This window comes from Xiphias gladius, chromosome 23, assembly GCF_016859285.1.
Source record: "Xiphias gladius isolate SHS-SW01 ecotype Sanya breed wild chromosome 23, ASM1685928v1, whole genome shotgun sequence".
Lineage (NCBI taxonomy): Eukaryota > Metazoa > Chordata > Actinopteri > Istiophoriformes > Xiphiidae > Xiphias > Xiphias gladius.
In genome coordinates, this window is record NC_053422.1 from 12,383,868 (window position 1) to 12,407,086 (window position 23,219).

General features: G+C 40.8%; 2 protein-coding genes across 6 annotated transcripts in view; both read right to left on the bottom strand.

The window, feature by feature from the left end:
* Nucleotides 1–2,025: 2,025 nt before the first annotated feature.
* On the bottom strand, nucleotides 2,026–9,735 carry p2ry4 (pyrimidinergic receptor P2Y4). Of its 2 annotated transcripts, none has more exons than XM_040120256.1 (2): nucleotides 9,651–9,735; nucleotides 2,026–3,836 (listed from the first exon to the last, which is right to left on the bottom strand). In XM_040120256.1, exons 1-2 carry the CDS (start codon nucleotides 9,672–9,674, stop codon nucleotides 2,691–2,693), a joined length of 1,170 nt encoding a protein of 389 aa, XP_039976190.1. In that variant the 5' UTR covers nucleotides 9,675–9,735; the 3' UTR covers nucleotides 2,026–2,690. The 2 variants fall into 2 exon arrangements, with proteins under 2 accessions (XP_039976190.1, XP_039976191.1); XM_040120257.1 differs by lacking the exon at nucleotides 9,651–9,735 and adding an exon at nucleotides 5,527–5,710.
* The window catches only part of inppl1b (inositol polyphosphate phosphatase-like 1b), a 31,828-nt gene continuing 18,278 nt past the window's right edge, over nucleotides 9,670–23,219 (bottom strand). For 3 of the 4 annotated variants that reach the window (XM_040120254.1, XM_040120252.1, XM_040120251.1), the window contains exons 9-30: nucleotides 22,964–23,051; nucleotides 22,723–22,800; nucleotides 22,272–22,409; nucleotides 21,986–22,100; nucleotides 21,792–21,892; nucleotides 21,603–21,705; nucleotides 21,299–21,495; nucleotides 19,606–19,723; nucleotides 19,355–19,451; nucleotides 19,096–19,234; nucleotides 18,827–18,926; nucleotides 18,539–18,627; nucleotides 17,440–17,521; nucleotides 16,901–16,990; nucleotides 16,683–16,796; nucleotides 16,487–16,575; nucleotides 16,306–16,393; nucleotides 15,550–15,702; nucleotides 15,047–15,128; nucleotides 13,396–14,191; nucleotides 13,187–13,305; nucleotides 9,670–9,783 (exon numbers count right to left, since the gene is read on the bottom strand). In XM_040120254.1, the coding sequence (XP_039976188.1) occupies nucleotides 9,690–9,783; nucleotides 13,187–13,305; nucleotides 13,396–14,191; nucleotides 15,047–15,128; nucleotides 15,550–15,702; nucleotides 16,306–16,393; nucleotides 16,487–16,575; nucleotides 16,683–16,796; nucleotides 16,901–16,990; nucleotides 17,440–17,521; nucleotides 18,539–18,627; nucleotides 18,827–18,926; nucleotides 19,096–19,234; nucleotides 19,355–19,451; nucleotides 19,606–19,723; nucleotides 21,299–21,495; nucleotides 21,603–21,705; nucleotides 21,792–21,892; nucleotides 21,986–22,100; nucleotides 22,272–22,409; nucleotides 22,723–22,800; nucleotides 22,964–23,051 (3,070 nt within the window). In that variant the 3' untranslated portion in view covers nucleotides 9,670–9,689. The remainder of the gene's footprint in view (nucleotides 9,784–13,186; nucleotides 13,306–13,395; nucleotides 14,192–15,046; nucleotides 15,129–15,549; nucleotides 15,703–16,305; nucleotides 16,394–16,486; nucleotides 16,576–16,682; nucleotides 16,797–16,900; nucleotides 16,991–17,439; nucleotides 17,522–18,538; nucleotides 18,628–18,826; nucleotides 18,927–19,095; nucleotides 19,235–19,354; nucleotides 19,452–19,605; nucleotides 19,724–21,298; nucleotides 21,496–21,602; nucleotides 21,706–21,791; nucleotides 21,893–21,985; nucleotides 22,101–22,271; nucleotides 22,410–22,722; nucleotides 22,801–22,963; nucleotides 23,052–23,219) is intronic. The other variant, XM_040120255.1, reaches the window with a different exon arrangement.

Genomic DNA, 23,219 nt, shown 5'->3' on the forward strand with positions numbered 1-23,219 from the left:
GTGTGTGTGTGTGTGTGTGTGGCTCATCACTCGGTGTGAGACATGGAAATGAAAACAGGAAGAAAAAAGAAAAAGTTAATGCCAAGAGATGCCACTTAGCTCAGTTCTGCTCTATTCAATCCAATTTCTCAATTCAACCTTCAAGGAGAATTTCAAGACAAAACAACACCGAGAACTTTTCTGACACGCACACACGTTGAGGGGAAAGATGAAACAAAACGGACAGTACACGAGAGGCTGCAGTCTGCACCACGCACCGAACAGATCACATGGGATAGCAATAATAATAAAAACCGTGACTTGTGCTTTGCGTCGGATCCCTCCGCTTTTCTGTATAGTTTCACTCAGGTTTCCCCTCCTTTTTTTGTTTTTTTAACCTCTCATCCGCACCGTGTGCTGACACCTGCTCTACAAGTGGCAGCCGTGCAAAGACACAGCCTTCTCGGTATTAACCAAGACTACAGAAACCAGAGGCCTGCTTGCGACATGACCGAGACCACATCTGACCGAGCTGCAATCGCTTTACTGCGGAAACCTGAGGCAGAACCCAAACGTTTTAACACGACGGCCTGCGTCCACTGGGGCCGGTTACAAAATGCGGCCTACATGCTGCACGTTTTTTTGTTGTTTTTTTTTTTTTTTTACAGGTCAAGGTTTTAATCTCACGAAAACACGTCTAAACACTTTACAGTCGCTCGAGGACGGAGTCGAGCTTTCGGCAGATTTGCAGGTTTACTGTCCTGACCATCGTACCGTGTTTCTGGGCCGCTTGAAGGCCACTTTCCTCCGGCCTCCTGCTTAGTCCGTCAGGCAGCGCCGAGGGCCAAAATGCGCTCAAGGACACGCTGCAATGTCGTTTCTTTCAAAAAGCGTAGGGCACTTTTGCAGTTCGCACGCATGAAGTTATCTGCCCTATTTCCTTGAGACGCCCAGCTGAGTAGTAATACAACAGCCAGCAGGCTTCTTTTTCGAAATGACACCACAGGGAGGCGGTAGTAAGCTTATATCCCAGGAGTGAACCAGCAACTGACAGATGTGTCACTCACGGTGAGGTGAACTGTTGAAAATGCCTTCAGTAGATTCATTTCAGTTTCATTTTATAAATGTTATTATTACATCATGTGTCAAATAAGCAGATCCTCGTCAGCGTCACTTTCATCTGTTCTGCGTGATATAAGAATTGCTGGAATACGGAGAACAAAGTGGAGATGCTGGTGAAAGCAACTCTTCGCAGGCTCGCTGATAAATCTTCATGTAACGAGTTATGAGATGCACTTTGCCCTGAACTTCAGTTTTGACAAAAGGCAAAACAGCTCAGAATGATTGACGGGTGGTCGACTGGTCATCTGTTTCTGGAAATCCACTGTTATTAAATTATAGACAAAGTGGAATAATACTTCCAAACAGTGTAAAGTGTCATTTCCACCAGGACCTTATTTTGAATTCTTGTCAAGATTTCAAAGTTTCCAAAGATCAGATCTTGATGATATCTAAGGGGATTTTGCACATTGTAGACAGGAAAGATCCACTGCATATTCAGCTTATGATACGTGACATACAGCGGAGTAACTCGTGTGGTGACACAAAATTACAAGAGACAGTGCGCATACTTGATATCGTGGGAACACCCTGTCACACAGCTCTGTATGAATACATCTGCTCCAGCAGGGATTCACACACAAACATTAAAACCCAGGCTGGTGGCACAGATGCTCCGTGGCAAAGATAAAAACTTTCCAACGCTGCTTCCACATTCTGCAAAACTATTAAGGAGTTCATCTTAGATTACTGATAGAAAAAAAGGCCTTTAAGTTCCATGCAGCTATGCCAGAAAATAAAACGAAAAAGGAAAATCCCATATTCCTGTAATGAGGCGTGGGCGATGTTAAAAACTATGTCTTGTCCAGATAAGTCCCTCTGCTGTTCTTTCATAAACAAGCAGAAGGCAGCTGTGGAACTTGAAGGACAAAAACAGCTGGGGAGGAGCTGCACTGGCTGGAACTGCAGTTTCTGGGTAACGCACTGACACTTCTGATAAAAGAGGAAGGATTGCCTCATAACGTTCATTTCTGAGAAAACAGTCAGACTATCTGTCATCTTTGTCAGATATAAACTTTAATATTTAGATCAATGTGTGTCCAATCAAACTTAGTTCTCCTTATCCGAGATGACAATAATTCATTGCCTGAATCCTGTATATGATTTACTTTTAGGCACCTGTGACTGCTTGTGTCAAAAATACTCAAGTGTCTCACTTACTATTCCCACAGTTTGAAAGTCTTTTCTTCTGCACAGGCACCATCTCCAACAAAGAGTAACAAATATCGTCTATTGCGTACTGAGTTGTGTTTAATACTCCCTTTGTGGTAGAAGGCTGTCAGCTAAGGGAAGGTGCAGACTCTTTATTAAAAACCCACTAGAACTTCATCTTACGAGCATAACAGAAGGTGAGTGGAATTGAAATATGGTCTTTTTGCCTGTTAAACACAGGCAATGCAAAATGTGAGGGGGTGAAAGCCTATACTGTAAGTAAATGTTACTGTGAACTTGCTTTCTTCCAGACCTCTCAGTCCAAAAACAGGAAAATCAAACAGGTGCTTCTGAATGTGGTGTTAGCAATGTTACCTTAGCCTGGAAAAGAAATCTTTGAGACGTGTTTAATGCTGTAGATTTCAGCAACTGATTTCCCACTATCTCTCAGCCTCTCCACTGGCTTTAAAGGCTTTGTTCTTATAGACAAGAGCAAGGCCATGGTTATTGTTTGGCTGTGTTTGTGCCTGCTCTGGTGTTTGGCTGCTTGTCATCTTTCTTCTTCTCGTCAGAACAGACATCATTTTGGAGCGGTAGTTGTCCCCAGCCAGGAAATATAGAATTGGGTCGATGCAGCTGTTGACACTGGCCAACGGCCTGGTGATCTTGTAAGAAAAGTTGACAATGTTGAGGAGGTCACAGTTACGTTTTAACACACGGGAGGTGTAGTAGAGGGTCCGTGTGATGTGAAATGGGACGAAGCTCACAGCAAACACCACCAACACCACGATGATGAGCTTGATGGACTTCTGATGTGAGGCTCTGCTCTGCTGGCTGGCCGATATTCCCCGTCTGGGCCGGCACAGGGCCCGCGCCATCAGGCAGTAACACACCACTATGACCCCGAACGGGATGCCAAACAGGAGCACCATGACAACAGAGCTGTAGTCCACATACTCCTCAAAGGCCTGCTGGCTGGTCGTGTCATGGCACAGGGTGTCATTGTCCCTCCTGGAAGTGGTGACAAAAAAGAGGTTGGGCACCAAGCACACGGTCACAACACCCCACACCACGCCACACACCAGGTGGGCGTGACGAGACTTCACCCAAGTCAGCGCCTTGATGGGGTGGCAGATGCCCAGATAACGGTGCACACTGATGCAAGTGAGTAAGAGGATGCTGCAATAGAGGTTAGCATAGAAGAGGAAGCGCACTAGTTTGCAGGCAGCCACTCCAAAGGGCCAGTGACTGCGGTTGGCATAGTAGTAAATGAGGGTGGGCAGGGAGAGGACGTACAGGAAGTCAGACAGGGCCAGGTGGAACATGTACACTGTACTGGGGTTCCACGGACGCATCTTGAGGAACATCCATAAAGCTGTAGCATTGAGCACGAAGCCAACCACAAACACCAGACTGTAGGACACAGGCAGCAGGATGTATTTGAACTCCTCATTGAAGCGACAGCTAGAGTTGAAGATTGAGGTGAACGCAGGCGACTGGTTGCGTGTGCCGGGGCTGCTGATGACTGTTTCCATAATGATGTGACTTCTCAGTGCAGCACTTTTCAAGCCAGCCAATGACCAAGCCTGCAAAGATGAAACACTGAGATGTAAAGACTTTTACACGATTTAGAAAGAAAATACACTTTACGTTAGAACTAAAAAGGTTAGTTGATTAACTGAGAGGTTGAGAAAATTAATCTGCAAGTAGGTTTTTCAAGCAAACAAGTCATCCAATCTCTGGTTCCAGTTTCCTAATTGTGAAGATTTGCTGTTTTTCCTCGGTTTGATATCACTGTAAATTAGGTTTTAAAATTTTGGTTGGTGATTTGAATATCTCAACTTGGGCTCTAGAAAACTGTGTTGGGCATTTTTCATTATTTTCTGGCATTTTATAGAACATATGATTACTCAGGAAAATAGCAGATTATCGATGATGACAATAATCGTTAGTTGCAGGCCTAGGATTATATATAGACAGCTCTGGAGAAAATTAAGAGACCACTGCATCTTTTTCCTTCTCAGCATCTCTACCTGTATGACAGCCATTCCACTCCAGTGTCTGTTGAATTCCAACACAAGCACACCTCATTCTACTTAATGAAGTACTCACTAGGTGACAACTTGAACCAAATCTTATTTAACCAGGAAAAGTATAAAAACCACTGCTTTGGTCTTCACTATCCTCTTGCAATAGGACCCGCTGGATGGCAAAAACAGTGCTAGTAGTACCTCAAAAGTAATTGGAATCAAAAAATATCTATTGACCATGCCAAAAGAAATATTTTGAGTGAGGAAAAGAAGGGTTTAATTCTGGCTTTACTGGCAGAGGGATACAGTTTGCGTCATGTTGCTTCCATCCTCAAAATTTCTAAGATGGCGGTTCATAAGAACAAGGTCAAGCAGCAGACATTGGGGACAACAAAGCTACAGACCGGCAGAGGGCAAAAACGACTCTCCACTGACCGGGATGACCGTCAACTCATTCGAATGTCACTCAGCAACCGTAGGATGACATCAAGTGACCTACAAAAAGAATGGCAAATAGCAGCTGGGGTGAAACAGGCTCCTATGGGCAGGGCTCAAGTCGTGTAAAGCTAGAAACAAGCCCTTCATCAATGAGAAACAAAGAAGAGCCAAGCTGAGGTTTGCAAAACACCGTAAGGATTGGACCATAGAGGACTGGAGTCAGGTCATCTTCTCTGATGAGGACGCATGAATCAAGCTACGTGCAAGGTTATCCTGGAAGAAAACTTGCCTCCTTCTGCTCTGACAATGTTCCCCAACTCTCAGGATTGGTTTTTCCAGCAGGACAATGCTCCATGCACTCACACCCACATGATGGCGAATATATATTAATGTATGCAGTTCAGCTCTAAAATAAATGTACAAAGAGCGTGGAGTACAAAGTCAGCTCTGAAATAAAGCACCATAAAAAATATAGTTAGGCTATTCCAGTAAAACACAAGTACCTAAAAAAAGTCATTCAGTACAGTACTTGCACTGTTTACTTTCCACTACCGTTGGTAAACATTTTAACGTGTTATGAGAGGATTCACTGTTAATCCACATCTGTCCGATTTTCCGAAGTTCTCAACATCTGCTTCCACACACGCTGAACAACATTGGCTGTTTTCCTAAATCGATACTCCTCGGTCACACACACTTAGTATAAGAACCGAGTTCTCGTAACAATGCCGCTACTCACGCGATCGATATCTTTAATTAAAAAAAAAAAAAAAAAGAAAGAAAGAAAGAAAAAAAAGGGAAAAAAAACCTGTTCTTAGGCTGGTTTTGACTCCGTCCTCTAATTTGACCGTTTAACTTTTCAGGCGAGTTCAGCAGCGGCGCCTCTCACTCCGCCCTCCGGCTCGTCCCTCAGCAGTCCGGCCGGGGGCACCTCAGATACGCACTTTTCCAGTGAGAGCCGTGTCGGAGTCCATGGCCGCGCTGCAGACAAAGTCAACACTGGGCGCAGGACACACGGAGAGCCGGCTACGCACGGCTAAAGTGGGAAGTCATGCTGCTGAGTGGGCAAAACTGCCGCCCCCCAAAAAAAAAAAAAAAAAAGTCTCCAGAGTTAGTCACTTTCAGTTTAGTGAACCAAGTGAAACCGGCACCAGAGCTCATTTACATAACCCACACTTTCAATTTTACGTCTGGGGGTTGGATTTTGTCTTCAGAGCAGTCTGCCCAAGTGCACTACTATAGGAGATAAGACAGTTTGTATAACACCAATCATTCTTCCACAACATTTCAGAGGGAAACACATTATCATCATCCCTATCCATAGCTGCTTGTTGTCTAATACTGTGTATGAGGAGCCCGTTACATTGCTGCAGTACTAGAGATCGAATCACCAAACAGTATACAAACTAGTCACATTCAGCACTGTCCGAAGCCACATTAAAATCCTGTTTATATGCTAAAACCCCGCCTAACACATGAGACACCAGCACTTTGGCACACGCTCAATGTGGATCATTTCATTAGATTTTGCTGCTAAAAATAAATATGGAATTTCGAATACAGGACCTCTGAATACTTCCTCCACCATTGGAGGCATCATTCCTGTGTCTTAGATAGGAAGTGAATTCACCATGACAACACAATAGTACAATTTTTACCAAAGTTAATATTTGCACAGCTGTGCAGTAGCCTGTATTGCTGGCATAAAACGCAATATTTGCTCTCTTGAGCTGTGACACACTAACTGGTTCGTCTCCTCAGTAATCTTTGCCATCTCCGACTTTTCTGCAAGATTGGCGTGATAAGGCGTGGAATTATAAAGCCCGATCATAAAGAAATAAAAGCAAGCAGGATGATCAATGCTGTTGTCTGAGACGGGCAATACACTTACGTGGGATGAGGCGTTCCCTTAATAAGTTACCGAAAACTAAAGTTTGACTGACCCACAGTCGCAAACAAGACCATATACACTCCAATAACCCGAAGACTATAAGCGCATTTGCTTTGAATGACCCTTTTACGGCCTACACTGAGACAGACAAAAGCGCACAAAATATGACTTGGTTCACATGCAAAGAGCTCATGACCTTGCAAAGTTCAGTCCTCTGGTCCTCCACCGGGGCTGCACGGCTGAGGTCAGTCCTGTACTGACAACCAGAGTTATAGTTGTGCTTTCTTCAAATTGTGCTTTCCAATTTTAAAAAGTCTGTTGATAAGTCAAATAAGTGTAGGCAGTTTTTGAAAACAATTTTTAAAAATCCAGACTTACAGCTGATCTGAAACTATTTAAATCTATCCATGTGTGGTAAATGTAAGTCACATAGTAGATATCAAATTTACGTTAACACAAATTCTGAGAATTATTTGCATTTATGTTTTTACTGTAAAAAGTCCTTTTCTGTTCATATAGAAACTGACCACTTCAGCTTTATTCAGAGAATCAGCAGCAACTTGTGTGTGTATGGCTCTGCTTGGTGGTATTACTCTGTGTGAATAGGTCAGCTTGGTGGTAGCATTGTGAGTTTGTGAGTGTGTGTGAGTGTGTGTGAGTGTGAGTGTGAGTGTGAGTGTACTCTATGGTTTTCTGTGGTTAAGATGTCTGGAATGTGAGTGGGCCACTAACAAAGCATGTTCCCCAATAGAAAACCCTTTCAGAGTGTAGTGCAGGGTGGATGGATTTACAGAGCTACAAAGGGAATACATGTTAAGATACACATACACACACACACACACACACACACACACACACACACACACACACACACACACACACACACACACACACACACACACACACACACACACATCTAGTTTTATCAGATTATTAATGAATTTGTACATTTTTAAAAGGAAAAGTTCAACATTTTGGAAAATATGCATATTCGCTTCCTTGCCGAGCATTAGATGAGAAGTTTGATACCACTCCAACGTCTGTCACCGTAAATATCATGCTACTGCCATCAGCCAGTCAGCTTAGCTTAGCACAAAGACAGGAAACAGAGGGAAACAACTAGCCTGGATCTGTCCAAAGATTACAAATACCACCTACTGGCCCCTCTAAGGACCATTAATTAACATGTAATATCTTGTTTGTTTAATCCGTACAAAAACCAGTGTGTTAAAACGACACGTTGTTGTATTTATTTTACAGCAAGTGACTGGAGTCTTATCATTAGCATGAGGGTTGACAGAGATCTGTGATGTGCATGTAGCCAAAAAATCCCAGTATGCTTACAGGTGATGACATCATTGCAATCGTGATACCATTTAGAGGTCACTGACACATACCTGCTGTCAGCAAAGACCGGGATGTGTTTGGTCATGCCTTAATAAGTAACCACCTTAACTGAAAGCGACAAGCAAAAAAAAAAAAAAAAAAACAGACACTCACACATTGACTGGAATATTCACACCCCTCTCATCTCTTTCTGCTGTAGTCTATTATTTAAGTGAGCTGATAAATACAGCTCTCCCATTTTTGTTCATGGACTTGTGTATAATTTCAGGCATCGTATATTCACAAATCTAACTTCTGTAGGCTGTTTAACATTGGAAAAGCATTGGCATTTGGTCAGTCATCCCCATTAAGGAATTTTTCTATGTGCACTTTTCAAGAAGAACCTCAGTGCTCTTAAAAAAAAACAAAAAAAAAAAAAAAAACCTAAGTAAGTTCAACAAAAAATGTAAAATATGAATTGCGTAAGAACTAGAAAGGAAGAGAAATCAGACACTCACTAACTTCAGAAAAATGAAGACTACAATGCTCGGCTAAACCTAGCCGGTAACACACAGTGTGTTAGTTCTTGCACGACTTCCACATAAAGAGAAGCATCCTTTGGCATTTGGCATAAATGGAATTATAGTTTCATATGAACACAGCAAATCTGGCCATGTGCTGTGGGATATCAGACCATCTACTTCAAAGAATTGCCCTATGAATTAAATATATCCTTCTGATAAAGGTCATTGTGAAATAATTTTTGTTGTATATCCAGTTTTACAAACTCCCTACTTGTAGTAGAGACCCCTGTTGTCCATTTCACAAAAATCATCCATTTGCATTGCAATATTGGACCATTAAGCAGGTCACACCTCAATTCCAGGTGACATCAAACAACATACGAGCAGGATAGTGTTAAGATCTGATCTGAGCACTGAAATGGATGAGACATGCAGAAGAGGTTTCGCTTTTTCCGCCCCTGCGCAACCATATCAAACGACACTTGTACTTGCTTGGTGACAGACAAGAGTTGCTTTATGCACTTTACTTCATAAAGGTTGCATAAAACATGCACAGTGGGCATAGGTACTGATTAAGTGACATGATAGCAACAGTAGCAGACAGTAAACAAAATGTGATACGGCAGGTTTCTACATCAAAATTTACAGACGATGTTCCAGTAGATAAGTACAGCTATGGATTTTATGCTCCATAGGTTTTAATAGAGGGCTTTTACAAGCTGAGGTCCAGGCTCAATAATAGCAGAATAATGGAAAGCACACAGTAAAAAGTATGAAGGTGAATGGTAAACATTAGCCTTGAGTTAACACTGGAAACTGAAGAACTATATTTTTATAGTCATTTAAAAATCACTTCAAAACAAAAATCAATGAAACCTTGATACCATAATAAACATTTGTGTTTGTGTCAGTAACTGGAGATACATATGAAGGCTCTCCATTCATGTCCCCCACCTCTCTGTCAAGATGGACAGATGAATAAAGCAGACAGTGCAATGAGTACTTCCTGCGTTATGTTCCCTTTCTTGTGTTGAAAAAGACAAAATACTGTCGCAGTATTGATCGAGCAAATGAAAAGGTGGCAGGGCTGAGGTAAAGTACAGCTGTTGTGACTGATATCCGATCAGTCTGTCCTCTCTTCAGATCTCAGTTCTAGCAGTTCTTCCAGTTCGAGTTGAGCAGAATACGAACCTTCATACCATCAATGTCTGTCATCTCTATGTCTCTATGTCAGTTCCAGTTCCTGGGCAGGTTCTCGAGGATCCTGCGTCGGTGCGAGGGGTTCGTCACCCCTGCTGCATGAAGATCCTCCTCACTGATACCACTGTGGGGAAGAGAAAAATGGCACTGAACCAAACTTTAATCAGATTCAGACAACAGATATTCAGAGTCATTTTTACTTTATAATATTTGTAACTTTATAGACTGGTACATTTTTGTAAATGTAGATGGTGTCAACATCTTTATAGACAGCTCTGGAAAAAATTAAGAGACCACTGCAAATTTTTCTGAAATCAGCATCTCTAGATTAATGACAGCCATTCCATTCCAGTGTCTGTTGAACTCCAACACAAGTACACCTCATTCTACTTAATGAAGTACTCACTAGGTGACAACTTGAACCAAATCTTATTTAACCAGGAAAAGTATAAAAACCACTGCTTTGGTCTTCACTATCCTCTTGCAATAGGACCCGCTGGATGGCAAAAACAGTGCTAGTAGTACCTCAAAAGTAATTGGAATCAAAAAATAACTATTGACCATGCCAAAAGAAATGTTTTGAGTGAGGAAAAGAAGGGTTTAATTCTGGCTTTACTGGCAGAGGGATACAGTGAATGTCAGGTTGCTTCCATCCTCAAAATTTCTAAGATGGCGGTTCATAAGAACAAGGTCAAGCAGCAGATATTGGGGACAACAAAGCTACAGACCGGCAGAGGGCAAAAACAACTCTCCACTGACCGGGATGACCGTCAACTCATTCGAATGTCACTCAGCAACCGTAGGATGACATTAAGTGACCTACAAAAAGAATGGCAAATAGCAGCTGGGGTGAAGTGCACGGCAGGAACGGTTCGAAACAGGCTCCTAGGGGCAGGGCTCAAGTTGTGTAAAGCTAGAAACAAGCCCTTCATCAATGAGAAACAAAGAAGAGCCAAGCTGAGGTTGGCAAAAGACCATAAGGATTGGACCATAGAGGACTTGAGTAAGGTTATCTTCTCTGATGACTCCAATTTTCAGCTTTGCCCAACACATGGTCGTCTAAGGGTTAGACAGAGACCTGGAGAGGCCTACAAGCCACAGTGTCTCGCACCTACTGTGATATTTGGTGGAGGATCGGTGAAGATCTGGGGGTGCTTCAGCGAGGCTGGAATTGGGCAGATGCGTCTTTGCGAAGGACGCATGAATCAAGCCACGAACAAAGTTATCCTGGAAGAAAACTTGCTTCCTTCTGCTCTGACAATGTTCCCCAACTGTGAGTATTGGTTAGCCACACAGTTAGGTCAATGAAGGTGTGGATGAAGGACCACCAGATCAAGACCCTTTCAGGTCAGCCCAATCTCCAGACCTGTACCCCATTGAAAACCCCTGGAATGTGACCAAGAGGAAGATGGATGGTCACAAGCCATCAAACAAAGCTGAGCTGCTTTAATTTTTGCGCCAGGAGTGGCATAAATTCACCCAACAGCAGTGTGAAAGACTGGTGGAGCGCATGCCAAGACACATGAAAGCTGTGATTGGAGATCAGGGTTATTCCACCAAATAACCCCTCTTATTTGGTAGAACTCTTCCTTAGTTAAAACATTAGTATTGTGTTGTTTAAAAATCAATATGATCTTGTTTTCTTTGCATTATTTGAGGTCTGAAAACACTGCATCTTTTTTTTTATTTTGACCATTTGTCATTTTCTGCAAATAAATGCTCTAAAGGACAACATTTTTATTTGGAATTTGGGAGAAATGTTGTCAGTAGTTTATAGAATAAAACAAAAATGTTAATTTCACTCAAACACATACCTATAAATAGTAAAATCAGTCAAACTGATAATTTTGCCGTGGTCTCTTAATTTTTTCCAGAGCTGTAGATGTAGAGGGTAGAAAGGGATATAGAGTATATAACATCTCGGAAAATACTGGATTTTTTAATTTGTACATTAAGTCCGTCTTAAAACAATTCGCACATGCCCATTGAAACAGTTTTTGCTTGCCGTAAGCATTCTTCCTTTTCTACTGGCCTTTAAGAGATCCCTTTTCTAACGTGCTTCCAGTGTAAGTGTTGGGCAACAAAAATCACGCCCTCATTCCATGCAAAAATGTACTCCAAAGACTATCTGAAGTGAATATCTGGCTACAACAGTCTGAGTTAAACAGATCAAGAGGAAATCTCAAAAAGTTACAGTCTTTTAGTATGAAATTCTCTCTGTGTGTTACTATCCCTCCACTGCAGCTCAACACAGAAACACTCCGGGGAAACACAAAGAGGGAAGCTACTCACTTAATTCGTTTAACTCAGACTGCTGAGGCCCCACATCAAGTTCAGATAAAATTTGGAAAGCATTTCCACACAGAAAAAGGACGGTGGATTTTGCCCCCCAATGTTTACACTGGAAGTGCATTAGCAGGGGAACAAGAGGAATGATTACAGCAAAAACTTTTATTATTATTTTTTTATTTTTTTTATTTTTTAAATGTACACATGTGCATCTGACCATTGAAAAATGGTGAACCTATCCTTTAAGAACTTCTGACGATATTATGATTTTTTTACATCGTCAAAGCATCATGGCTGGATTCATTTTATCTTTATATTTTTATGTACTTTACCAATTTACCATGTCCCAGTGAAGTTCTACCTGTTGACATGACTGTCACGGTGAGTCATCGCACTCAGATGAGCATGACGATCACATGCCCACGAATAATTTTATTAGCCCTTCAACTGATTATTACAACTATCTTGTGATCACCAAGGTATCTTTCTTATATTAAGGATCAAATAGGATTGATATTGAAATGACACCTCAATGTTTACCCATATTATGTCTCCTTTATTTTTATTCTGGTTTCCTCCTGTTTTAATTGCAAGCATGCACCACGGAGTGGAGCTTGAAACCGAGCAAAGAGCTGAAAATAACACTAGGTTTTGGTGGTGGCAGCGCTCATGTTACATTTAACACTGCAAATCATAGAGCTTGCATTCAGGTGCCCTGTAAATTTCCTATCGGCAACCACTGTCACTGTGTTGAGGGAACCGCATAAATGCCCTTATTTTCTGTTCCTGTTGTGGCTGCTAGATGTTGAAAACTAAAGACTATATTTAAGTAACTGAAACCTGCAGTCTCTCTCTTTAAATACAAATATATTGTTTTTCACAAAAAGTGAGTCTTGTGTTAGCTGTTTTTCCACTTCTAGTTTTTATTTTGGTTTTGATTAAAAAAAGATATCTAGTTTCTACCAGAGAGGCATGTTTGGGGGCATTTGCTAGATTAGTGTTGGTGTTATTATTGCAGCCTGTCACACTCAGCTGTGGTGGTTGCTCCTTGCATGTCCAAACTCCACACAGGCTCCCTGACCTTTATCCAAACTTAGATTTTCTGGCTCAGGTAACTGCAAGAAACCTTCTATGTCTGTGTAGTAACAGTAATCACATTATTTTTTCCAGTCTATGAAATGCAGTGATGAACCTACGTAGGTACGGCTTATGGAACATGTTATCCAAAATCATTTTACCTGAAGTAATCCAGATCATCCCAGCCATTGAGGCTGAGTCCCAGGGTATATTTCTGAAGACCAAGAGTACTTAGAAGCTCCCGCACTGTCTCTGGTGCACCTTGGAGGACAGACACCTGCTTTGAGATAAATCGGACTTTTCAGAATTTTTACAGAGAACCACGAGTCACATCTTTTAAAAACTGTCTTTGAGAGAAAAGGTGACATACCTCTTTCTCCCAGCTGTAGCCTCTATCTCCATGTGCTGAAGGGCCATTTCTGTAACTTGGCCTCTGGTTGGGTAAGGTTGGGCCTCTCTGCTCTGTGGGGAAGAAGTCAACTTCGCTGAGGGACTTGGCAATTTGCAAAGCAGTGAGGGAGTGGTCCCCTGTAGGCCCAGGTGGCTGCTGATCCACCATCCAGGGAACAGAAGGCTGACAGTGGACTAAGTGCGTAGGGGTGTAGGGGAATGGTGATGGAGCCTTGGCTGCTCGGATAGGACCGGTCTTCTCTGGGAGAAGCTGATGTTGATCCCTTCTGGCTTTTTCCCTGATGATTGCTGAGTGATTCATATACAAGTTCCTCAGGTTCTTCTCGGGTAGTATGGAGTCCTGAATAATATTTTTACCTTGGTATTTGTCTCTGGTTTGTGAAGTCTCTTCCTGGTACTGTGAAATGGCATTACTTGCAGGTGGTGGCATGGGAGACAGGTCTTTGGCTGGGAAAAGCTGATAAGAGGAGTTGGTTTGGGGTGTATGAACTTCATTAGTCGGAGTGTACTGGGGCAGGATGGCTGGAATTTCAATCTCTGTAAAGTCTGATCTGCGACAGGGTCTCCCGTCAAAGCCATGACGTCCTGAGATTTTGGGGAGCTGCAAGGCCTCATTACCAGACCAGATCACCTGAGGGTCCCTTTGCTGGGGAAGTGCCTCCTCCAACTTGCGTGCCACTGACACGCCTTCGAAGATGAAGTAGGCAGGATTGGTGTAGCTGCTTGGAGTTAGTTTAGGAGGGACTGCAGAGGATCTGCAATGAATATACAAGTCTTGAATTTTACCAACTAAACTGTTACTGAATATGTCCTCAATTCTCAAACACTCTTTTCATAATAAGTTCTCTAGAACTCACTGATAACATTGCAGGCGTTTAGACCAAAAGTAGCATTAACAAAAAAAAAAAAAACCAAGGTCTGCATTTATACAGGCAGTTGAATACAGGTACTGATCAGAAGATAAAATACAATCTAGGGAACATAGTTTTAGTAAGTAATACATCCATGAGTTTTAAGGCTTATCAGTTGCCAAAACACTGCATAAATACAGCTTTTACTTCACGTTACATTTTACAAGGAATGTGCGCTTGCACCTATTTGATTTGCCAACATAGTTGCCTGATGATGTGACATTGCAGTGCAGCAAAATTTGAGCCAGGTTCAAGAAATTTGAGCCACATTTTTTTGCCTTCTGGCAGAACCAGGATGATCTAAGTTTTGAAATTGTTGCTTTACACTCTTATTGTTTAACCTTAACAAACTAAGTAATAGCATGAAAAAGTATTCAATGTTTTTCAATAAAATTTAGATAATATATACTGTATCACATTTCAGCTGCTCATGGCATTTATTTCAGAATAAATTTTATTTCTCTAACTGCAATGGAAAGTGAATGTACAATTGAGGTTAGCAATGAGGAAAAAAATAGCAGGAAAAATGTGCTCAACACTAAAACAATTTGTAAACCTCCAAAACAAAATGTTGCTCCTGGAAAAGAGGGTATGTCATGTTGCCCTGAATTGGGTAAGAGCTCTAGAGAACCTTTCCTTGAGAACTGAAGGTTTTCTGTTGCTTTACACTGATGCTCAGAAACATTAAGAGGTCCTCACCTATTTATTGGGACCCGTGTAGATGCAGGAGACATGTGTCCCCTCCCAGGACGTTTATCATCTTTCTCGAAACAGAACCACTCTGAAAAAGTCAAAATCACAGGAAATGAACAGTACATTTTGTAAAGTGCAGGACCTTTTTGAAGCCTGTGTAGTGTGTGTAGGACAAAGGCTATGTCAGTTTGCAATCACACAGCGTGGTGGTGTTTGTGTGTGTTTCTGTTGTTGCCTGACCTGGTGCCATAATACTGATCTGTCCTGTTTCAGTGTCTCAGGATGCATCTGGTCAGGGCCAGTCAATCAGGGGCCAAAAGAGGAAGCGGTCGATAGATACCAGCAAGTGTAAAGCCAAGTCAGGGATCATTCAGGAACCAAATAGAGGAAGCAATGTGAAACTCACAGGAGAGGCAAAGAATGCAGTGACAGTGGAGATGAAAGTTTAGTGGGAAGTGATAGTGCAAGCAAGGCAGAGCTTAGGAAAGTACCAGCTCCGGTTGACCTACCGTAGATCTTCTCCCGCATTTCTCGTCTGTCCTTGGGAACGTGGACCCTGACCCGTCCTCTTATGGAGCCCATCTCCTCACCTCGGTGACTCAGAAATGTCTCAAACTGCTCCGATGTACGAGTGAGTGAGCGCAGAGCTACACAGCATTCACCTATTAAAAAAAGATTTATAAAAGATTATTGATTAGACAAATAGGACATCACCCTGCAGCACAACAAAGGGTAGAGTGCAATTGATCCATCCAGATAGTTCCCGCAGGATTTCCTTAGACTCAGAGATGAATTTCTTAGGTTTGGACAAACTGACTGTAGTTCAACTACAGTGGAGGTCAATTGCATTTGATCTGGAAAACTTTGAAGAAAATACAGTCAAAATACAGTAATCACTTTATACACTTTACTGCGAACATTTTCTTCCTTTTGCATATAGAAAAAAAGAAACTATAAGCATATCTTAGCAGAAGATAGTTGTCAGTGAAACTGTTCACAAACAGATGTGTCATTTCCAAAGAAATGATGCTGAGATTAACTTTTTAGGACACAAGATAAAGATGTTATTTGCAAACCATATATAATGAAACTATAAATTAGGATTAGTAGATGGAACTTGTGGTAAGAGTTAATATAAATTAATAAAAGAATTTTTTTTTTTTTTTTGGATAAACTGTTACTTTAAAGGCAGTCATTCGCAAAGTAGCCATCCAGTTATGAATAGAGCAGTTAATTAGACAAAATTTATTTATCCTGTGACCAACCGTATGACTCAAACCCATCACATGACTTGACAGACAACAGCAGGTGCTGATCCTGAAGGTAGTCCATGTCAGACATGACTGGAAGAAGCTATGACAGACATATACAAATCACAAGTTAGTAATTCTGATATCAAAAACAAACAATATTTTCAGCCATTTTCAGACAGACTGAGCCTCTAACCTTGGGTAGTTGTTTGAAGGACCAGCCTAGTTTGAGAAACCCAGGAACATCACAGCTCTGTGAATCATTCTCACTTGAGCGTCGTGTCTCTGCAAAGAAAGATATGAATGAATTTCTGCCGCCGTGTGTGCAACACAGCGGCAGAAACCACAACAATGCCTTATAAAGAAAAATTATTTTTGATGTGACATCATACCTTCAAGGCAAGATGAATGAAATTCAATGAAGAACTTTGCTTTGCTTGCTGTCTTCACAATGGCCTCCATGCCTTCAAGCTCTATCCAAGCCCTCTCCATGCCTGGATTTGGATCTGTGCAAGACAAACGCATAACAATACTGTTCACTCAATGAAGGCATTGTCAGTCGTATTCCATCTGTTTGTGTCATAACAAGGGCCACAGAAATGATAAGCACCTGTTTTGGAGCTGAACTGTGACGTCACTCCCACTTGGAAGGTGGCAAAAACAGGTGAGTGATCGCTTGTGAAGATGTCATCTGTGCAACCTGGGAACAGACAAGTCCAGCATATTACTTTATTATGATAACTGCAATAACAACACTAAATACCTTATATGTCAGTGATATTTCCCAAGAAGGATTTAGGAGACAATAAGTTGTTCTGCTACAACCCAGTGTTTTTTTGGTTTTGATAGTTTGCTGATGTCAGTCAAAAAACAGAAGCTTTGGCTGAATGAGGAGGAAATAACTGTTTCTTGATGGACCACAGACCAGGATGTAGGTGTTGACAGTTGTTCATTTTGAGGGTTGCTGTCACTTTACAGTGATACAAAGAAGAAAAAGAAAAGGATCTGCATAAAATCTTTTGTGTATGTCAAGTCTTAAGCATTGCACTCTCTTTGCTGCTCTTCTGCATTTTGTTTATGCCTTATCTGACTGTTAAACTTTCTACTTAATGCTTTTTTTTTTTTTTTTTTAAAATCAACAGATCTTACCATATGCAGTGCATACTATGTGTGTCTCTGGGTAGGACTTCCACAGAATCCTATCACACCATGATGGAACATTGACCCGCACCTAAAAAAACAAATTTAGATATAAATCAACAACATATTGTATGTTTATCTGTCTACAAATGGAATTAACAGATATATATACACTGTATGCAGTGAAGGGTACCCTCATTCCTGTTATGCCAGGCATTCATTTTTTAGACTGGGTTCATTCTTAGCCTCCTATTTTTAGTGATCAGCTGCTGTCAAAAGTCAACTATGCCTACAGACCCCTTAAATAGGATGAAGGTACACATAAAAATATCTTGAGAAGTGAGTCAACTTTATACTTAGAATGCTTCTATGCTATTTTCTTTGTAGTTGCACTTTGTACAGAACATAAACCTACAGGCTGAAAGTATGACAGCACCAGACCAGAAAAAAATGATTAAGACACAAAAAAAGACAAAGAAGTATCTTTATGTGAAGAGTACAAGCACAGCAATTAATCCAACTGAGTTGCTCCAAAAAGAAACATTTAATCATAGAAAAACCCGTGAGTGACTAAAGGATCAATAGATCTTCATCAAGAACCTGATATAAAGAAGACTAAGAGTTTACAGCCATGCTAGTAGCTCCGTGAGGTTGTCCTTAGATCTATAGGATACATTGTCTGGGAACCATGAACGTCTCTTTACAAAATTTCATGGCAATCCATCAAGTAGATTGAGTAGACGGAAGTAAGGCCATAACAAAAATCAGTAGGATTGATTCTCTGGGCACCATTAATGTACAAAATCTGATGGCAGTGTATCCAGTAGTTGTTGAGATATTTTAGTGTGGACCAAATTGGTGGACCAACCAAGAGATCACCACTGCTATCCCTAGAGACATGCCGCTAGTAGGGTTAAAAACCTTGATGAAGTTATTGAAATACTGCTTTTATTGTGCGTGTCCTAACATTTTTTTGCAGCTATTCAGAGGTGTAGGTATTGTTTTTATTGTGGACACGCATCCTCTGTCCTGTGCCTGAAAGAATCTTTTGATGTATCCATGATCCTGTTTTTTCTGGGGCGCTTTTGCGTAACAAGAAATGACTCACCCCTGAAGTCTTGTACTTTTGCCATAGGTAGCAGTCTCTAGAGCCCCGTTCATACCGATAGGTGGGTGGAAATGCAATTTTTTCTTCCTCTTAACCATGATAAACAGAGGAAAAAGTGCGGAGTGAGGTAAGCAAAGGTAAAGCTGAATCAAAATAAATGGTACTGTACTTATTTATCATTTAGTGTGTAATTGTAAAATAGCATTTAAGTGCTTATGCATTAACTGTCTGATATAGTATTTATAGCAATCCATAAAGAGCAAAAGTCAATAGCAAACTGAAACTCACTGAAATTGAGAAAGGCCTTTCTTTTGTGTCTCTCTCGGGTCAGCTGGTCTGCACACATGAGTTCCTCAAACTCTCTCTTAGACACATGTTTCAGGATGTCCTGGAGTCAGTGAGGACCAGAAAGAAGCAGTAACATCAGTGTCTGGCATTTCACAAATGACTATTATCCCACATGTACTATCAAGCCAGTCTTCAAGGATGCTAAAACAGAACACGATGTTCAAAAAAGGAGCAATGAATAATCACGAAACAATAATTGCCAGTCTGACCTGTACGTCCAGGTCGAGTCTGTAGTTGAGGTCTCCGCACCAGAATAGGTGATTGAAGCGCAGGCTCATGTCAAAGGCACCGAGCTGTTTGTCACCCAGAGAAAGCAGTCTGAGGATGTCCACAAAGTTCTGGTTCCTCCTGAGCATTACACACATTGCAAGATAGAAATATATTTTTAACACAAAACAGATATGGCACAGGAGCACACGCGCTTGATCTTGCACATACTGTATGTCTACAGAAACACACGCATTGTACCTCAGGACTTTCTCACTTCCAGAGGTCAGGTGGCAGTTAACAAACCCAAAAGATGTTCCATTGAAGAGGAAGGAGACACCAACAGCCCCCTTGTTTCCTAAAACAACAGAAATACTCAACCTCGAACCTCCATGATAATAATAACACATTTTGTTCTTAATCATACATTGATATTTCTTTTTTCCTGCTGTCAGCCATGATATTGTATATTTACTGTATTTATGATAGTGTGTTCATGCAGGGCAGCCTACCCAATGTGTTCCCCAAGCCAGTCTTCACACTGGCTGTGTTCACGTGGCTTATGCAACTCTCATGCTCCGGCTTCACAAACACAGCCAGCTTCATATTCCAGAGGGACTGTACTGTCACCTGCAGGACATTGGCTGATATTACACTAGATGACAAGAACAGTTTCCAACCAAAGGACACATGATTACAGATTCCTCCGTTGATTTGACCCATTTCTATGAAGTCGGGCTCTCTAAAATGTCAGCAGAAATATTAAAACAGATGCTTACTCACATCAAACACATAGCCTATCATTATATTTTCAGATATATTCACAAAAAGAAGAACTCTGATGACAAAATATCCAAAACTCTCAGAATCCTTTCCTATAATCTGAGATGCAGTTGAAACATGTGGGTTCACTCACACTTAATATGTATTAGCAAATGTAATATTCCAGTTGCACATGAGGACCCTTTGAAAAGCTTCATCATTCCACATGTACAATACTATAAATGAATGAATCACTGATTTATATGATGTCATAATACCACTTTGTAAGACAAAAGTTGTCTTGACCCTACTATTACAGAAAAGAATGGAAAAACGAACACTTCATGCTTCATGTAGTTGTCTGTTGAAATATCCTTATTTTATATTCTGCCACCTTGTCCAACAATATAGACAAATATTGTTATACATTGCTCAAAAATGCAAGCATAAGGTTTTACCCCTTTTTTGTTCTGAAGTGAAATCACAAAGAAATGACCATGTGACTACATTTTATATCAGCCTTTATATTTCTGTCAGGCCAGAGGCATTATAATGTATGTAGTTTTTTTTATTTTGTGTTAAAAATAATAATGACATGTTTTTTTTAACAGTAATATTAGACTAATGTTACTAATATTAGATTAGTATTGTTAGATTTGATTTGTTTTGCAAAACTGTAAATCTGTTAAGACAGCTGGGTGAATGTTTTGAAAGCATGAACACTGATTTGGAGATTTCTGAGAGTTCCATGTGGGAAAGTGAAGTAAGCTTTGAAAATAATGTAAATGTCAGTTATATATTTTTAAAAAACCTTTAGAGTTATATGGCTGCTTTAATTGTTTTAATCATATGCATCTTAGTTTAGAGAAACGTGAAAAAAATCACTCATCACTTCACTCTGGGATGTTATGTAAACATTTTTTTTACATTTTTTAGTTAATATATTCATTATGCACAAATTTAAAAAAAAACATGTTAGAAAAATGGTTAATTATCGATCATTGTGAAAAACAAATGTTTGTTTCAAGTGGTGAATTTCTGATTTTGATATGAAATTCCTCATATTGTACAATGGAGAGTATCGGTAAACTGTTGCTCTACTTGCTCTAATAAATGAGTACTCCACCAATTTAGCATTGCACTCCTATAACATTGTAGGACTTACGATGGACAGACTTGAGGCAATTTATCAGACTTCACAGAGCTCCTTCTGGAGAGCCAGATGACCTTATACCCCTTTTTTCACATATGCTACATTACTCCACAAGACCTGTAAACAGACTCTGATGTGTAAAATCGGTGGAGCTCCCCTTTAACTATTCTGGCCATGTAAATTTATGAATCTTTCTTCAGTGTTACATTATAGCTTTATGGATAATGCACCCTCTGTAGACATAAGAATCAACAGTTGAAGCTGAAAAAAGTTGGAAAAAGGAAAATTACTTGTTTGAAGTCGATGTGAGTATAACTGCGAAGGGTTGCTTTGATATGTTCTGTCCACTCTCTCTCCCCTTGAGGGTTTTCCTGAGTCCCCAAGGCATAGATGTCATGAGGGAGCAAGGCCGTCGACTCATCAGGGGTGTGTCCCAAACCACAGCAGGTCACCCACGTCTGCAGGCTGCGAGGAGGAGGGGAACCACCTGTGTACACAAAACAAGACACTAAACCATCAAAATACCTCCCTGCTTCGACTTCAGCACATAAATGAGTCTTCTGTAAAAGAGACTGTCATGGCATTTATGTTTACCCATATTCCAGGTGCCAACAAACACAGAGACCATATCAGGTTCACTTAGCTGAGAGTGCCTGGTTTTCATCATTTGGAGGAGTTGGCAGAAGGAGTCACGTTTCTGAAAGACATGGATGACAGTCAGTGAATTATTGAAGAGGAAACCGGGGATTGCAGTAAATATTAAAACCTATTATCTTGTCTTACCCGTGCACTCTCAAACGTCATCTCCCGTGGTGTGTTGTGGTGGCTGTCAACCACCATGCGTACCTTGGCTGGACTGCTCTGGAACTTAACAATCTGAAGGACTGATGCACAAAAAACATGCCAACGGACAATTATACAGTACATTTTCAAGCAAGAGAAATGTTATAGGAACTAAAAAGTAAATATTTTCTTACTTCTGTCATGGGAGACCCTCTCTATCCCAAATGAGCCAGCCTTCCTGTCAAAAAGCAGCACTCCTGTGTCCACATCCACAGAAACAGTCTGTCTGCCATACCTCACCATCTTCACCTGGCAACGCAGAGAAAAACAACTGTCAGTACATTTACATAGTCCGAGATCAGTTGTATGACTTTCCTCACATTGTGTCATATTATTTGTAGATAGAAATTAACCGAATAACCGGAAATTTACAGACTTTTGTTGACTGTAAGATGAAGTGGCTTTTTCACCCTGGTTTACCTGAAAGGAGTGGACTGGCATCTGTCTGGCATGGTTCTTTACAGGTGGTGTGTTGGTGGGTGTTGGTTCGGGTGTGGGTCGATTAGGCTGCACTGCCAGATTGTGATTGGTCACCGCATCTTGTAGTGCTTTCAATACCTTCATAGGCAGAGAATTTTAAATGTTAGAATTTACTATTTTTGACCATCACAACATTTTTTTATATATGTCACTGGGAACACCTTTAACCTTCAACACCCACCCCAGATAACTGACCACTGCAAATGAACGTTAAAGGACAGTGACAAATGTGGATTTTCTAATTGTCCTCAAAACAATGTGTATGCATTAAAACTGGAGAGATTAAAACATGCCTGGTGATAACAGTGTGTTCGGAAACAACAGTATTTCCAGTTTGAAAATAAAACTAATCATGAGTTTAACCCAAGAAAAAAGGAAAAAAAAAACATACCTTTTTCTCCAGCGAAGAAAGGAGGCTGACCAATGCTGAAATCTTACACAATAAGGTGTCTATCTCCATCTCTGGACCCTTGTTCCAAAGAGACAAAGACAGGTCTAACTAGTTGATGTGAATGAATGCTGATTCAGTTTTTATTGCAACCTTTACCTCCTACAGTTCTGGGTTACCAATTTAGAAATTCTACAGTTAGTTACTGTCCTTATAAAAGTATACTGCCTGGTTTGTTTTGTACCTGCGCCTTGGTTTGTGTTAACGAGCAGCTTGGATGGTCGAAGACCTTGGCAAGGGTTTCCAGACTTGAGAGAGTTAGGTCAATCTCACTGTAGAGCAGATAAATCCACAACTTTGGTTTAACGATCATACATCAATATATATATACATCTTGCAAAGTTGTTTTTGGACAGTAAAAAACCTAGTCAGGTTACACTAGGGCATTTTTTGTGCAATATCAGTCCCTGACATGACAGTACATACATTGCAATCTTCAC

What these genes read in the sequence shown, in the direction of transcription:
- p2ry4 (XM_040120256.1), bottom strand. Translation starts at nt 9,674, where the DNA reads ATGACAGACATTGATGGTATGAAG. An exon ending in CAGACATTGATGGTATGAAG is followed by an intron (nt 3,837 to 9,650) that starts GTTCGTATTCTG and finishes TCATCTTTGCAG; the next exon opens with GCTTGGTCATTGGCTGGCTT.